Source organism: Anguilla rostrata, chromosome 6, assembly GCF_018555375.3.
Source record: "Anguilla rostrata isolate EN2019 chromosome 6, ASM1855537v3, whole genome shotgun sequence".
Taxonomy (NCBI): Eukaryota; Metazoa; Chordata; class Actinopteri; order Anguilliformes; family Anguillidae; genus Anguilla; species Anguilla rostrata.
In genome coordinates this window covers 23,437,623-23,455,770 of record NC_057938.1, presented here as the reverse complement: position 1 = coordinate 23,455,770, position 18,148 = coordinate 23,437,623, and the positions used below count along the sequence as shown (strand labels likewise).

At 40.5% G+C, this 18,148-nt stretch overlaps 1 protein-coding gene across 19 annotated transcripts in view; it reads right to left on the bottom strand.

Annotated features, from left to right (window-relative positions):
- LOC135256858 (receptor-type tyrosine-protein phosphatase S-like) overlaps window positions 1-18,148 on the bottom strand; it is a 191,851-nt gene that overhangs the window by 97,223 nt on the left and 76,480 nt on the right. For all 19 annotated transcript variants that reach the window (XM_064339080.1, XM_064339079.1, XM_064339082.1 and 16 more), the window contains one exon: window positions 8,984-9,170. In XM_064339080.1, coding sequence (XP_064195150.1) covers window positions 8,984-9,065 — 82 coding nt within the window. In that variant the 5' untranslated portion in view covers window positions 9,066-9,170. The remainder of the gene's footprint in view (window positions 1-8,983; window positions 9,171-18,148) is intronic.

The following is an 18,148-nucleotide window of genomic DNA, read 5'->3' as shown; positions in this document are numbered from 1 at the left end:
TGTCAGCACCTGCAGCAGGTGTTGCTAGGAAACAGCTGGAGACAGTTGAGCCTGCTTTTTCAAGAAATGGAATGTTGAGGAGGAACGATAAAACTAAATGCTACCAAGCTAGCTAAACTTCTATAAAAATTCCAAAAAATCACTGCAGTCAGAAGGCTTCATGGAGGGCTAATGAATAGAAATAAAATAAAGTCTATGGTGTCTACAAAGTCTTATTTTTGTCAACTTATAGCTATAAATTAACAATCAGATCTTCCCCAGACTGTAATAACACAACACACATTTTCTGTGGCACAGAGATGGGACATAAAACATAAACCAAAGCCATTGGCAACACTTACTGTAGGTGCTACATGCTTATAATACAAGCATGTATGGATGTGACATCATGTGCATGTACAACACAAAGTAATACTTTTCTCACACTTAATTCAGAGATGCAAGAAAGCTCCTGATAGCATACCAATGCTAACTATAAGAGATATCAAGAAATATTGTAGGCACACTTTTAAACAGAGCAAATTTTAAGTACTACTGTTCTAAGATGTTCTATTATTATTTCAACTCTCCTAATGAATAATTATCCAGTTACTGACATTATTGACGACTGAAGTGCTGAAGTGTTCATTTGAATGTGGTGTTTAGGCTAATCAATGAATAAAAGAAGAATGTTGTAGGCTATGTATTTGTACAAAAACATTCTGGAAGTACATTAAAAAGTTTTTTGTCTTCCAATGTGTCCTATAACATGCCTGAATACAACAAATGTATCATTTTTGCAAGGTTAAGCATTATATGGAGTAATTACACTGTTCAAAATGCAAACGCTTCAAGGCGACACCGAGTAGAAATCGAGGCCATTCTAGTGTTAACGGAAATTTGCGACTCAATGAAAGCTGAAGCAGGATCCCAGATTATTAATAATAGCCCCCTTTTTCCCCCTGGTTGTGCCTTTTATGATTTCTTTTTAAAGGGGAAAAGGTCAACAACAGCACAACAAGAAAAGAGAAGCAGCTCTCCAGGGGAACTTGTTAAATCCAAAATGCACAGATATGTATTAATGATCAAACACCCAACGAACACAGCAGATGAATAATTAAGGACCCAGAGGCAGCCTGATTCAGGAGGTTGTGATATCTCCTGCGTTTATTGGGGATGACAGAGAGAAAGGAGAGAAAGGAGATGAACCCTGAGGAAACCAGCCCCATTTAAATTTCTTATCTCCCAGCACACATGCGATGGTCACGTGACCAATCCCACAATCCCACCCATGTTTTTCTTTATATTATACATCCCTTCATTTGGAATTTCAATTTCACCTGCTAGTTTAATACCACAGCTGTAACCTGCTCAACCCAACTGATTATTTGCCGTGATAGATCCCTATCCCTTGTGATAGATTACATTTCTGTTACGATCCATTCTACCTCTACTTTACAGCCAGCCAGCCAGAGGAGTAGGCTATTTTAATCTCACTGGTTTTTGGGGGTTCAGGCCTGGTTTTTGCATTTTGTTTCTCTGCACAGCATTCTTGCAACAGTTCTCTGTAAAAAATTGTTATACAAATAAAAATGATTTGATTTGATTTCCCTAAATGGGACTAAGACAATTCCAGGACCAATGCATCTTACATAGTCTGCTCTTTCTCTCTAGTGACCTGCTAACAGCTTATAAAAAATGTGCTGTAAAATCAATCAGAAAACAGGACTACCTAAGATATACACACCCAAAGCTTTACTGCCATTGACATGTACTTTATAAAAAGGGTTATGTACAAAAAAGGGCTTCAATTCCTGCACAGATCACCAGGTATGGATGTAAATACCCTCAATTTAAAGCTGGCAGTCTGTTTTATTTCAAATCCAGTGTGCGGGAGTACAGAGCCAAATCAACAAAAATTGTGTCACTGTCCCAATACTTTTGTATTTAACTGCATATTAAAGTGCAGAATTCATAACACAGACTGCCTTCTGAAGTCCCAGCTGTAAAATGTTGCAATATCTTTTCACAATATTGCGTACTGAGAAGTCAAGTACAAATAATAACTAAGCCATAATAACTAAGACATGATAAAACAAGGATACTGTCGCTCAAGGTGAGTAGTACTGCTGGTTTTATTTTCTAACCAAAAGTTGATTGATTGATTAATGTCACATGCTAGAGATATGGTGTTCCATGTCTAAACCAGTCCCTACTTGGGGAAGACCGAACTGTTTCAACAGCTTCAGAAGCTCAGTTTCAGTACTAACAAGTACAGCAATTTCAATTTATTTGGAGCCACGTCTGCCAAATACATTTGTTTGGTGTTTTTCAGGATAACGGCAAACAACTGGAAAAAGAGTTACTGTGAGCCCCATCTCCAAGCAAAATAATTAAATGTGGCACATGTTTGGAAAATGAAGTATGCATTCATTCACTTAAAATGGCATGGTAACCTGAAGATTTGTTGTGCTTATGTAAAAATTGGAAGGGAAAATTAAGATGCATTCACACATAAAACAAGCTTTGTTTTTTCCCCATTCCAGACACAAAAAAATGCATATAGTAATGAAATAACAGAAAAAATGAATTCCCAGGTCTATGAGCAACAATGATATGAATACTTCAGAAGTCCTTATTTCATAAAAACAGTGATCCCTTAGGCAACTATTTAATATTGCGGAGATTTCCAGCGAAATTAATTTTAAGAGAAAAAACAACTCTTAAAATTAATAGACGAGAGAACACAATTACCTTTATGACTAGGAAAATAAAATGCTGGAATATAGCTAAAAAATGTTGACTATACAACAGAACTTCAGATATACAAACGTCACAGAATGGATAATGGAAGGTAGCATACACATTCATGCCCTATCAGTCTCCTAGTGTCACTGACTCAAATTCTATTCTTAAATAGAATTCTAATATTCAAATAATATCCAGAACAAGGCACACCAAATAACACAAAGGGGCCTATCTGATCATATTGCTAAATAGCAGTTTTTGTATATCGTTGATTAACGGCAGAACAAAACCAAATAGTTTGTAAAAGAAGACAAAGATATCAGGTCATTGAAACGACTGATGTTGAAATAACTTAACAAGAGTAATGAGATCCCAATTATTGCCGGCTTAATTACTGATTAATATTAATGTAGCTACATAGTGACAGCAACCTATTTTAAAAAAATAATGTCAAGTAATTATAAGAAGACTCAAATGATTAAATGTCTTGTATTTTACTTCACTTTAAAAGTTACAGACATTTCCAAGTCCCAAAAGACTTTCATTTGCCATATCTCAGAAGTTCTACCATATATCATATTAGCTATATCATTATTATAAATACCCTTATCAGTCCAGTTCTAGGAACCACACTTTAAGGAGCTCAAAAAATTTGAGTAATGTTCTTCGTTTAGAAAGGGGTGAAATATATTGGGAACAGAGGCTTTTTCAAGTTGACTTCAGTCAGCAGAACAATAGGAGTTCACAGTATATTCATGACTGGTGCACAGGCAAGGGGGTCAGTTTTACCAAGCTGTCATTCGCATGACTCACTCAAGCCATTAGGCAAAAAAATCTTCAAAGTGTTGCACTCCTGCAATCTGTTCAGTTGAGGTTAATGAATCATATAAGCAAAGTTAATGGTTATTTTATTTTTTTAAACGTGAAATTACAAGCACATTTTTGATGGAGATCTGAATTCTGAATACAATGAGTTTCTACACAAACTGGCAATCCATGTTATTTGGAAAAATACGTTCAAAGGAAAAAATTATAAATGAACATCACTGCAACCATACATGTGTATACATTTGAGTAAATAACTGTTGGTACAACTCTCACTGATTAAATAATTGGGTTCAGTGGCTAATTTAATTTGAATTAAGCTACACCAAAGCATGTTGACACTGAACAACAAAATTGGGGTCCTCGTTCGAAACATGCTCAGTCCCCATAGACACAAATATTCATTACCCATAAACACCATAAATAAAAGTATATAAAAACTGATTGGAACAGACCATGTATGTGCAAGGGGTTGCAAACCATGCTGTATTTCAACCAAAGCAATGGTTTGTCCACCATGCCCTTTGTCCCATACAGGATGCCCCTTGACTTTGTTCCCTAAAACCATCACTGTGCTAAAATAACCAAACATGCACCCATAGAATTTGCCTGTATTCCCAAAACTTCCCTAAGTACTGTAATGTTACACTTAAAACCGTGGTAACATAATGAGACCCCAGACCACTAGTAGCAATGTTAGTTCACATTTAGGCCTCCCAAGTCAAATTACAGCTAGGAGAAATACTGTAAAACACAGAAATAACTGTTCACATGACAGCTAATATCATAGTTTAAACCAAACGATTAAGGCAGTGGTTCACAGACTCAGAACCCACTGTGTATCCTGGTTTTTGTTACAATCCCTTGATCAATTATGTTGGTGGAACACATGTTTAATTACTTTCATTTAGTTCCTTGAACTTAATTTAACACCATGCAGGTTTGGCTTGTTTCCATTGGCCTTAATTGTCTTTGAACTCTTCATTTATCACAAATGGTTTACTTTCTATGACCAGGTGTCCACTCTTTGAGCAATTAGGACCTGGCTGATTTCACCTGCCAGCATAAAATTTAATCAATTAAATAAGTTACCTCCTTCTAATGGAATCATTTAGTCCATACAGCTTTGAGCACATTACAGAAAATGAAAGCATAAGTCCTTCTGAGTGATTAAATGTCCTGGAATGTGAATATGGAACATTTATTCTTCATAGTGTGCATAGCTATTTCTGACATATATGGCCTTGAGAGGATAAATCATCCTCCAGTAGAAATTAAGCATCTCATTAAAAAAAAATTCAGCAGCTTGTTACATTCAGAGGTTGCAATGATGGGAGGAATGAAAACCAGAATACACGGTGGGCCCACAGGACTGGGAACTACTGGAAAGATAATTATAGATATTTAAAGAAACATCTGGCGGCCTGCTGGCTGTACAAAGACAGGTATAGGACATTTTGTGGTCCAAAGTACAAAAGTACATTTCAGGTAACTTCAATGCAGCTTGGACAATGACATTCTGCCTCCAGAGGTTTATATAGCCTATCATCCAGTTATTCTTAAAAAATAATCATTTAAAAATAATTTTCAGTTGGAATTTTCTATGCCGCATACATGTCCACTATGCTCAAAGACAAAAGTGCTGGGATGATATAAAAGCTGATATTAACATTTATAATAATTGCAAATAAACACTATTAAATTTAATCTGCTCATATGCACAGCCACTGTAAACAAAACATAGCTGTACCAGCTCCTTTGAAGATCGCAAACCCTAAAATACCCTATACCTGCCATGATAAGTCAGCCAGTCATCAGATACTTCTCTACATTATGTACAGTATCCTTCACTGCACACAAAAATTGACAACAATACACTAAAACCTACACTGAAACCATATCAAACATCACAACCTCAGAATGTGAACCCTTTAACTGCTTAAGCGTTGATTTGATCAAATAGATATTACTCATGTACTAGATAGGAACATAAAGCTCTGATCAATTTGATTGTAGCTGATAAGACTATTACAAATTATGTGCAGGCCTGACTGCGTGACTACACACTTTGCATGTGCATCAGTACAGGCAGACAGGCAAGACAGACAGACATACAGACAGAACCAGCTCAGAAATTCCCTATTGGTACACCCATAAATAGAGGGATATAAAAGGAGAGATGGAGAGATAAATAGAGAAACGGTGTGAGGAGAGAGAAAAATGACCCCCTGAGAGTCCTCAAATTTTCACTTGGCAACTTCAATGGAAAATAAATTACAATAATCAGTCCTGTCACTTTGAGCTGTAGTCAATTAGAACTAGAGAGCTACGCGAGACTGAGTTTCATAGAGTGAAGTAAACCACCAGATACATCAATAATGAAATACTTTACTGCAACATAAAGAACACAATGGAAGAAGGACAACTGCAAGCTTGATCCTACACCTTTATGATTGAGCGACCACATGCGCAACACCCATGAGCTCTGAGAAAATGGAGATGTGTTTCGAATGAACATTACACGTGTACCTACCTCACGTTGAGTGAAATAACAATACCAACCTGAACCTACCAACGTGTAAAATGATCATTTTTCCAAATGACAAGGCACGCAAGGTAGAAATAAAACCTTCACAAACTTTGATAAACAGCGCTTGCGTGAGTCTGATCGTGAAGCTCTGTCCAACTGAGCGCGTCCGCTGGGTCGTACTTTCAGATAAACACTGACTGAAGAACAAAAATCGCTTTCATGTACCAATTGAAACACGTGTTAAATAATACATGCGAGCTAGCGTGTTCATATTTTTTCGGTCCGCTGGTGGCCTTTAAAGAGCAGACCGGCGATGCGGTGACGGCATTCAAAAGGGGGACCGCTCGGGCCTGTGTTTGGCCACAGACCGCCACCCGCTGAAGCACCTGCAGCAGAGAGGTCGGGGGACAGACGCGGCAACGGCAGCCCTGCGCTCGCGGTCAGACTGCGTGACACGCCTCGGCTGTCTGCGCCGGCGCTTTTTATAGCGCGAGCCCAGGAATCCGGCTCGGCGGGAGGTACGCGCTTCGCTAGGAGTATTGAGCGCGAGGGGGAAGCAGGAAGCCACGTTGGAAATTGCTTTCTCTTCCCCTGCTGACAGCAGGCTTTAATAATGCAGCGCGTCTCTCCGGGGAGCGAGCAGCAGCAGAGAGCGACGCCGCGAGTGTTTGCGCGACCGCCGTCGAGCGCGGCCCGTCTCCGGCGCTCGCTCGCTGCCACATCATCACCGCGCGCAAATCCGGCTAAACCCTCAATCACCGTGACAAACACTACTCAACTGCTGACTCCTACTTAAAACGCACAGTTTGGTCAACCTTGGGCAAGAGTCAGCGTCAATCGCGTGGCGCCTATGCAGATCATCTGTTGTGCAGTACTGAGCAGATGCGCACAAGTGCTAGCATTAGTTTGTGAAGTGACAGGGTTGCAAGGACAAGGATGTGTGCATCCTTGAAGGCTACAGGTGACAGAATAAGCTTTTGTAAGGAAAGAGTGACTCTACACCCTCTCTTCAGGCTTTTTTTTCCATAAATGTGGATGCACACATGCACACACAAACCAGGCTCAGGGCAGTGTTTTCATTATGATTTATTCTGCCTTTCTTTTCCTCTTTTTGATTAAAAATGCCTCCTTTGGGGGTTTGATTTATGAGACTGGAGAGGGAGAGAAAGAGAGAGAGAGAGAGGAAAAGAGAGAAAGGCAACTGACATCTTTTCCGCAATGTAAACAAAGAGGAAGGTAATCAAGGTTGGGTGGGCTACTTTATTGTATGGTGTAGTGGCGTTGGATATGATTCATATCGCCCTTCTGAGGTACCTTCCTCAACAGTGGACCAAGAGTTTCCTCCTTCCATGGGTTTCCTCCTTACCAAATCAATTAACATTAACAACCACCAAATAATACGTCAGGAGGGAATGATAAATATCTTTAATTTGTGTTCATTTTAATCAGGAGAACCCACTTATTAAAATAAGAAGGCAAAACAACTTGAGGCTATTACATTATTGTACTGTCTAGTTATGGATTGGTCTTTCTTTCAGAGCTTATCTCTGGGACATGCCTATTGGTTTAGTTTTCCCACTGAAACTAACCTCTACCTCAGGCTAATTCAGTCTTCCGTTACGATTAATGGATGGAAAAGAACACTGCCTGTTGCAAAGGTGATTCTCAGCCCTGTAGACAACATGTCCTACAGTGCAAGGTTCATCACAGGGTGAAGCCTGGCTTTATCTGTTCTGCTCATATGCATGGGAAAAGGAAACTCACCGCTGCATTTCATGCGCACCGGGATCTTATATCCAACTGATCAATCAATGCTGATTGGCTCAGCATGAACAGGAAGTCCAATCCACATTCAAAAATAGCTCAGTTTAACTGCTCTTCTGTCACACAGTAGAATTTATGGGCCTCCTCAGCTCAGCTCAGCAGCGGTTGATTGGTTCCCTATGCTTCCTGCTCTACGGAGGATATCACACCCTAGAAGTGTAATAAAGCTAATTCCATCCCCCACGCTGATTGCATATCATAAGAGGGAAACAGTACCTTTCTTTGGAAGGGAGGAAGTTTTCAACACCGGGCAACGATAAGTGTAACTAGCTAATGCTACATTCAGCCGCAGCGTGGGCTGCAGTGGGCAGTGGTGTGACAGACAGTGGGTTAAAATGGTTATGTGGGCATGGTTAAAAATAACAGAGCAATGGCCAGCGGATACTTGCAGGCCTTTACAACGAAGACAGTGTAAATACATTTAGACGACTACAAAGAGAGTGAGACAGAAAGAAAGAAGAGAAACAGAGAGAAATGTTGTTTGTAATAAAAAGATAAATTAGCGAGCAGACGGGTAGATTTATAAAAGACAAACAGAAACTGGCCACGCCCAAGCTCCTGTCTCCCAGGACAGCCGCATAAAACATGGGGGAATATAATCCAGTCCTGGCTCCAACAACGGTGGGTATCAAACCAATATTGCGCCTTGTAATCCACAGACTCCATCAGAAAAAAACATCAGAAGCCCCCCTCGCTCCCCATCAGTCTGTGACACAGGAGGTAAGCTGCATGCGGACGCAATGCTGCCAACCAGCTTCAGTCACCTACATCTCCTCTTAGTCGTGTATCACGTTCCCTCTTTCCAAAACACAATGGGGAGGCTTGTCCGCTTTATTTATTACCTTGTCTCTTACTTAGCGCTCCGTTCTTTGCTTTGTTTCCTAATGCGTCTCTAAATCCATCTTAGGGGAGAAATGGTGCAGAACAAATTCTAACTCAGAGCTCTGAAATTAATGAGTAAATGCACTTGACGGGTAATGGGAACGCAGGACTAAGAGATAGATGAACGGAGAAGAGTGGTGCAGCTTCGCAGAGAGAGAGAGCGCACAACCAAAATCACCAGGAAAGGGGACTTACACAAGGCATTGCAGCCTGGAAGCAGCACTAGTAGGGCCACCAGAGGCACTAGAAGGCAAGGGAGGTGGAGGGTGGACCGCATGCTCGAAAATGACCTTTGACCTGGCTGGACAGCTGAGGCCCCACGGTTGGGCGAGGGCGGGGGGAGAGGTGCAGATGGGGGCTTCACGCAGAACCTCTTCGTCCTCTGTAGAAAAAATAAACACACAGGAGAAATATTTAGAAATCATTCAACATTTCATTTATGCTGCGCAAAATAGCAAATACTGAATGGCCTGAACCTTGTCGCTGCACACAAATTCAATTCAATAAGCCACTTCTGAGTCTAATAGCAGTGTCGGGGTATTTCTTGCTTATTATGGTTTATTTATTTATTTATTTGCCAAGCACCCGCACAAAACTATGGGTGTGTGTGCGCCTATAATCCTGCTAAAACTGAATGTGAAAAACATCCAAATGAAGGGTCTGTATTGTCTGTGGCTCAGATAAGCAGTGACTGGGAGGAAAGTGAGCCTGTGATTGCTCTCCATACACCAGCAGACAGAAAAAGCCATCCTTGCTGTATATGGAAATATGCATATGTGCATGAGAATACGAGCAGCTACAAGGTCCTAATTCCTAATTAACCGGTCCTGTATCTTAATTGGTCGGACACTATGCACAGACCTCATCATTATCGGTTTCATCCACAGATCTAGTAATTGGTTAGGTAGGCCCCACTGATTGAGACCACATCTCTCTTTTAGGAGGATTTCCATGAAACCCTTGGTGCTCACAGGCCATGGGCACAGCTCAGAATGAAACTGAGGTCTATCAGGGGAGAGACGCATTTTGCGTGATACACAAAGTAATACCAGACATCGAGTCTACAAGGCAGCATAAATGTAAAATCATTCATACCACATGGAACCTAAGCACCCTTGCGCACATGCCATGTTAGAGGTTTGATATGTGACAAGTGACAACCATTCCTGACATTGAGATAAAATCTGAAACAAGGTACAGAAATCTAAAGCAGCGGGTGCTTTTCATCCACAGTAATGAACCATAGATGCTATGCCTTACTTAAGGGGCAAGTATGGTTAACAAGCAATGGTCCTCTCTGTGTTCAGTGCATCCATCTTATCCCAGGAAGCCAAATATAACTATTTCAAGTTGTAAAAATGAAACAAGGCAAGGGAATAGATAAATTTATCTGACAGAAGTTAATACTGAGTTAACCTTTCACAAAGAGGTCAGTTCTCTCCTCCCTCAAGGGGAGGAGTCAAAATTCTGACCCAGTTTCTGCTTGGGGTGCTCTGTCTATTATAGCCCTCATGTGACCCACGTGGAGAAACTGGAAACGCTACGACCACTAAAACACCTGCTCCAGAACGTCAATCTCACTGAAAACTACAGTGGCTACAGTGGAGCACTGGATTTATCAATAGCAAACAGAAGGTTGACACTGACTGTTGAATATTGAAGTGTCCCAACTTCTCAGAATGCGCTTTCCTGATGACTAGATCACAGTCTCATGTAGGTGGTACTGCAATTGGAAGTGGTGATTCAAACTGGAATATTTGTTGGTGGTGTGTCAGTAAACTGACCAACCACCCCGTTGTTAGTTAAATAGGGTAAAACTGTATATATTGCAAAGCCATTTCTATATCCGTAGAGTGTCTAGTGTCTAGTGTCTAGAATACATGCATACTAATATTCTGACAGTTGGAATATTCACCATTTATAAATACGCTAGCATTATGTACAAAAGGAATACTGCATTCAGGATTGCAGAATGTTGCATTTGATGCCTATTTGTTCACACGCAATAATATTCCACTAATGGAAGGAGGGACGTTTCGTCATGATTTTGTTATATGAAAAGAAAGTGATTATTATCATATATGTCACACTATTTGGAATAGTTGGTTTGATTTTGTATGTGTCTGGCTGATTTCTAATTTGTAAAAGCACACATTTCACCTAAAGATCTTTCACACAAATATTTTGTACTAATTTCTGGTTATTCACGGTTGCAGCATTGCATGAAGGGAATTAACAAGGTACCATTATTTTGTTTCAGTGACATCACTTCAAGATATACCGTAGTTAACTTATTTTACAGTTGTCTACTTTTTTGGAAATAAAGGAAACATGCTAACATCCTGGGCTAATCTGAGGAATCTCTGGACCACTTCCCCTATACTGCCATCATCTGGATAACAGACAAGACTCCACTGTTCTAAAATTATACACAAGATTATTCTTGAATTGGCAATCTGGGTGTGGTGGGTTGGGGGGCATATTTTGTGAGCGATTCAACCAATTCAACACAAAAGCCTATTTCCGAGCTATTTGTTTGTCTTAAGCCGGGATGTGTACTCACTAAATATTTGACATCAATTTTAGCCGCTTTGTTTGCCCTGCTACTTTCAGCGTTCGTGCAGTGGAATTCAGATCACGGCGAAGGGGATTATGGGAGCTTCTGGCACAACACCTGTAACTGGGACTCTCAGAGAGCCCTACAGAGGAACAGCAGACACGCCCTCGCTCATCTCATCAGCGCTACATGCCTCTACCATGGCTCGTGGACACAGGTGACCGTTTCAATCAAGGGTTCTTAACCAAAGCAGCCAGAGCCAAGCTACAAATCAAATGTGGTAACACCCGCACGCCTCACAATAAGGCACTCGCACACCGCTGTATGTGTGCAAACACACAGGTCATTATACGGAGACGCTTTATCCACACAAATTTGACCCGACTCTCCTGAGCCCCGGCAGTGATCCCCCATTGTTCTCATGTCACTGCGAAAATTTGAGCTTCGCCAGGAAAGGCTCCCATGAGAGAAGAAAGTGCTTCACCTTCAGGGATGGATCAAGTCCGTGTTGATCGACTGACAGAAAACTCGCCACTCACTGTTGACAGGTTAATCGTTCACTTTTTTACACCCGGTACAAGAATTTAAGGATTATTTAAAAAAAAAAAAAAAAAACAGCACCAAACAATGCTGCACTGTTCAGAGTAACATACAGTGACCTCTAAAAGTATGGTAACGGTAGTGTTTCTTATTTTTGCTACATAAGGCATTTGTATTTGAGATCAAAAGATGAATATGAAACAAAAGTACACATTTATTTCACAGTCTTTACTTTACTCTTTACTTTACGGAAACAGTTGTTTAAGCATATATCCAAATTTCATTCTACCGTTCCCATACGTTTGGAAGGGACTGTACAATCAAAGAAATCAATGTCTGCACAGGACACAAGAGCATACAAATAGCCTTGCAAAGACAGGGACAAGGTTAGCCAATATTTTGACTTGCGGAAACCAAACATCTAGTGTTTAATGTGAGGTTGCAAGCATCTGTCAATTGGCAGTTGGTGTGCACCAGGGACATCCAGCAAAACATTCCTTGAGGATCATTTTTAAACATCTTCAAAACTTGGCCAACTTAGATTTTTCTAAAGCATTAAAAAGACAGACCCTTTTTTTAGCCCTTGTTGAAATACAAAATGCAGAAAGACCTCCTATCGTAATTCTCATATTAGATTGCAGGCAGTATAAGTCCATTTTTATCTTCCCATGTCAGCTGCCTTTTTTATGTTCAGCTACATTAGATTCATGGGTGTTTTTATTTCTTTGGGCTTCCTTTTTGTTTTGCCTATTACAGCACAGATGATGATCCTTTTGACTGTCCTACTTCTAGAAAATTATTTTGTGTCTGTGTGTGCGCTGTTTCTTATGAAGAAAATGAATAAAAAATTCATCATAAAAAAGACCTCTATCAACAAACACCCATAACCACAGACACAGACGTTCTTCACTTCTATATGGATCAGACTATGGGACAAGTGGACATGGCATTAACTCATAAAGAATTCCATTGAATCCTCCACTCCCTAGCTGCTTTGAAAAGCTTCCTAGTAGCGCGATGGCCCTTTTTTCCTCCGAATTCCTGCCATCAGATGTGATCAGGGCCACTGACTTTGACATGGCTTTTTCCATTAATTATTTATACGGACACATTTGCCTTTCAGCTGAGAGGAGCTGGGTGAGGGAAGGGCCTAGATGCAAAGGCACCCAGTGAAACAATGGAATAATCAAAACAAACATCCATTTAAAAACACAGCTGTGTCTGCAATAAAGGTCCAATAAAAATGAATAAAAACAGACATGCTCCAGCTGTTTGCACAGCCCCAGCAAGTCACAGTGTATGCTTGTCTTTTAACTGACCTTAGCGAAAAGACGGAGATCCAGACAAAATATATAACAAATGTTTTATTTTACAAAAGTGTTAAGTGCAGTTAAAATCGGTAAAATAACAAACTAAATGCAAGCAGGTGCAAGTTGTGAAAATGGACCATTCAAATGCCTGGGTGGGGGTGGGGGGGCACAAGGGAGGAGGGAATTGGACATAATTTATGTGCGACTCAACACAGAACTAGATCGCTATGTTTTATTCTTATATTTGTAGCCCAAAAACATGCCCTATAAATATCATAATCACAAAATGCATTCGGCAAAACTCGAGAGTATTTGAAAGTGGTGGATTATATATATTTATAGACCAGCTGACCTTTAGAGGATTTATTTCCAGACAAAAAAGAAACTGTATATCTGTCACTCTAAAACACTAGTAAAATTAGGCATATTTTTAAAAACTCTCTCTCTATCTAGCCTAATATTCCTGTGGAAGTTTCTATCACCAAAAAAGCAGACTGTTCATGTTTCCTTTAAATGAAGGGGTCATAGGTATTAAGCTAAGTGATGTAATCCAATTAATTATTAGTACCAAAGGCTAGTAGCATTTCAGTCATTGTGGCTCTTTGTCAGATGTTAGGCTACTTGTCATCCTTCTGATCCAGTCTGTTGTTTTTTTGCCACCCATCTTAAATTTTGGATGTGCATGTTTTTATTTTTGTTTTTTAAATGGTCCATAAAGTGATATTGCGCAATTACATTTAATGGGCCGTGAATGCATCACTGGCGTTTTTCATGGGGCATTGTTCACTATTCACATAGTTTCGACGGTAATTGTCACCTTGGGGACGATCAGGATGCACTGTGGCCCATTGCATGAGGCCGCAAATTGAGTGTATCAATCAAAAAAATGGCAGTAGCACGGCAGACCCTGACAAAGAAACCTCGCTTTCAATTCGGCGTATTCAAATTCCGAAGAAAATTATATGTCAATGGAATGTTGACTCAACGTCAGGTCGGTGCACAGTGGGGCCTCTGCAATCACACAACGTGTTATTTTCTTTGCCTAACAAGCAAACAACCGTTGTGCTCTTATAAGATTTATCACTCACTCAAGAACTACAAAATCCGAGTGACTCAATTATGCATAAAAAGGACCATTTGCTTATATTCATGGTGCCACACACTATAACTGTAACACTGATTATTTAATATGAATGCTGGTGCATAGGGTTCCGCATGTTGGCATGATGGCAATGAATCATACTAACAGACTAAAATAATCAATTTTACCAAATGAACAGAATACCTGAGACAATTCTATCTGTCTAGTCAATTTAAATACCAATCTACAAGCCTGTGGGCTATGAAAGAATTGCAAAAAAAAAACCCTTTTTTATTCATTTATTTACAACAGTGCTAATTGATGTGTCACTGATGATCTCATACAAATCACATTGAGCCAAAAAGCATCTTTCCACAACATCCCATCTCTTTCTCTCCCCCCCTCTCTCTCTCTCTCTCTCTCTCACACACAAACACATTCTCACATCCTCCCTCCCTCCTTCCCTTCCTCCTATGGCAAGCTAAATATATAGCAGCTCTGAAATGGTGCCTATCAGGCCCAGTTCTGCCCAACTGTTTACTGCACCATAGTATTCATGCCTCAAAATGACAGAGATTACATTTTTAGGAGGATAACCAGACAAAAATTCAGCTAAAAATACCCTGAGCCTCACCAGACATATTTTCATTCTGTTTTACCGCTTATTTCTACTGCTCACTGTAATACATTTAAAAAGTAAGCTTGCATTCAGAACTTTGAAGGGGAATTGCATGAATTTGCATTAATCAGCAGGAAAATTATGTAAATGAGAACACCTGGCTGTCTATCATATGGATCCCCCCCCCCCTTTTTTTTTGTTTTATTCCTAAGTCAACCTGTTCTCCAAGTAGATCAAAGCCGTGAAGGTGACCAGGACTTTTAAAGAATAAAAATGAATTGCTACTTTATGAAATAATTCATAAGCTTAATATGTTTTAGTGCAAACTCACCAAAAGGGACACGGTAAACAAATATGTGATGGCAGTTTTAAAACCCAACAGCAATTTTCATCTCTGTTGCTAGCAAGGCTTCAAAATGTAGGCTACTGCCTGTGGACAAAAGCAAGCTGTGAGACCAGCCATTTTCAAAAGACTAAAACCCCAGGGCTGGATTTGTTTAATTGAAGTGTTACTCTCACAGTGTTTAGCACAATACTTCAGGTTGCCCAGGACAGGTGTCCAACAGAAGGTTAACCTGGTCTGTCTGTACAACAGAAAACCCAAGACTGCTGTAGTCTGTGATCGTTTATTCACTAAACAGTCGCCCTTATCCACACAGTACACGTACACATTCACATTTTACACATAATCCATTTACAGCGGGACACTTAATGTACCAATTCAGCCACCTTATTCATAGGTATATCTGCCGGTTAGGGGATTTACAGCATAATGAAAGGTTTCTCTGTGACTGCCATTTTGCTCACCATGCATAGGGTGAAACCAGACACCACCGCTACAGCCTCCCTGCTATTAATAACGGCATTTACATTAAATCTCCACAGCACCGCTACCCACGTGGATGTGAGCAAAAGATAGGAGACGCTGGGGAGGTGTACCGCTCGTGTTTGGGTTCAACTCTGAGACGCGCGGCAGGGGACAGAAAGCCCTCAGTCCCAGATGATGCAATGACATCGACGCTTGGCCTTCCGCCAAAGACGGGAGACTGTAGCCTCTTTATGGTCCACATCGCCGCCATTGTTTATAATAATGAGTAGGGGGGAGGTGGGAGGGAGAGGTGTGGGTGCACACACTGAAATACCGAAAGCGATATCTAAACACATGAAGAGGAACATTTTTGCGCAAGTGTGCGTAAAACTAAAATAAAGAAGGCACCCTTCTGAAAACACTCCCGGCGGACTACAAAGAAGCAAAAATGCCCGTATGCTCAGAACACAAAGTACATCGCTCAGAGAACACACTGTAAACATCACCAATGAATAGTTAACACCAATTCATTCCAGTCCTGGGTCTGTTTAAAGCGGTGTGTACGTTTAACTCATTCCAGTCTTGGGTATGTTTAATGTTGGTGAAACTTTAACTCATTCCAGCCTTGGGTCCAGTTAGTGTTGCCTGCTCTTTTGGCATGCCCGGTGGGGACAGTGCAAGATTGCTCTTTTCAATGGGAGACAATTATGCTGTCAGTTATGGTTATTGCTGACAGCAGTTCCAGTGAACATCATTAGCATTCCTGCCCTGGATCCTGCTTATTCCACAGGAGGTGTAAGTGGGTCACAGACAGCCTGTGTGTTTTTGAGCAGAACCTATGTTTGGGCAGGCCAAGGCCACATATGTTCATTCTGAGAGAACGGCTGATGATTGCACCAATGAATTTCAAATATGCCAAAGACGAACAAAAGAGAGAGGAACCCTAGGACTGTGCCTGTGTTTTTTTCCTTGCTATTAAAAAAAACAGAAGCCTTTCCCTCATGGAACAGCGCATGGGTTTTCAATGTGCACACAAAAGACACATCAGGCAGGCTGGCATTGCCCTTTTTCAAATTTCCAAAGTTAGAAAAGGAACTTCAATTTTTTTATACTATGGGTGAATATTATGAATGAATTCAGGTGACAACGACTGATTGACACACACATTTTCCAGATGAACACAGAAACTTCACAATGAAAATGATAAATGCTGAGTGTTTTGATAAAGTTTGATAAGGAACCGCATTTTGAGTTAAAACAGTGCTTGTCGTCACACAAATAGTCTGCCATTTTGATCCCTGAGCTTTCGAACTGTCAAAAAGTTATTTTGCAGCATTTTAAAAGAAAACAATAAAAACTGCAATAATCAGTTTGGGGTGAATCAAACAGGTATCATGAACACCACTTTGGGATTTAGACATTTTTGGAGAGGCGTATTCTTAATTGTATTGTTGCAGCATTCTTGCTGTTTCAGACTATACTCAATTGATTAAAAGCCTGATTCAACTGTGTATATCTTGGTTCCACAGGGGTTTTTATGTCTGAAAATGCAAGCCGCTTGCATTACACACAAAGAGATTTCTTAGTGTGTGAAACAAAGAAGTTTGTGTGGAACAGTAGCTAATTTCATGCTTGAAATGACGCAGTTAAGAAGAAAGGCAATACAGATTTACAAAGATACAGATTATCTCCCATTACACTCCTTGCTAACCTTGGAAATACCCGCTGACAATCCTAACATAACACAGTTTCTTTCGTTTCTCACTTGAAACTGGAAACATCTTGTTCCCTTGGTTTTCTGATGAAAAGGTTCTCAACAGTACAAGAAAAGAATTGTGCGGCACAGCAATCACCTGATCGGAGCATAAACTGGCAACTGCTATAGAGTGTGACTCACTCCAGCAGTGGGACAGCAGGAATATGGCATGAGTCTTTTTAATGTATTCGCGATCCTCAAAGAGAGCCCAGTGAACACAGGCACATATTGTCCCCTTCGGAGCAGAGCCTTGATAAGGGACAATTGTAAACAGGCTCTGTGTGGGACCCAAACACAAGCTTACTGTTGTAGCCCACCGCCACGTGGCCAGCCATGAAATCCCTCAACGTTCCCAACCCGCTGGACTGAAGTGTCGGCGACAGACCGCGGCTGAGACACGGCCCTCGCCCATTTCCTACGGTTCTGAAGCGTGCTTTTCTAATCACCTTCGAGTGTTACTAACTCAACAACAGAGAGACTTCACGAGATGCCAAAGGTGAAAGGTCAAACAGCTGGGAAAGCTATTTGAGCTTCTTCACTTTGTCATTATTATTTGAGGCATTAGTTTTATTTTGGGATAGAAAGACAAAGGACCGATATGATGCAGAATATGTGAAAAATCTGGGAGGAATTTTTTTAAAAAGATTAAGATTACTATTTCCAGGCGTTGTCTTGGAAACAACAACGGT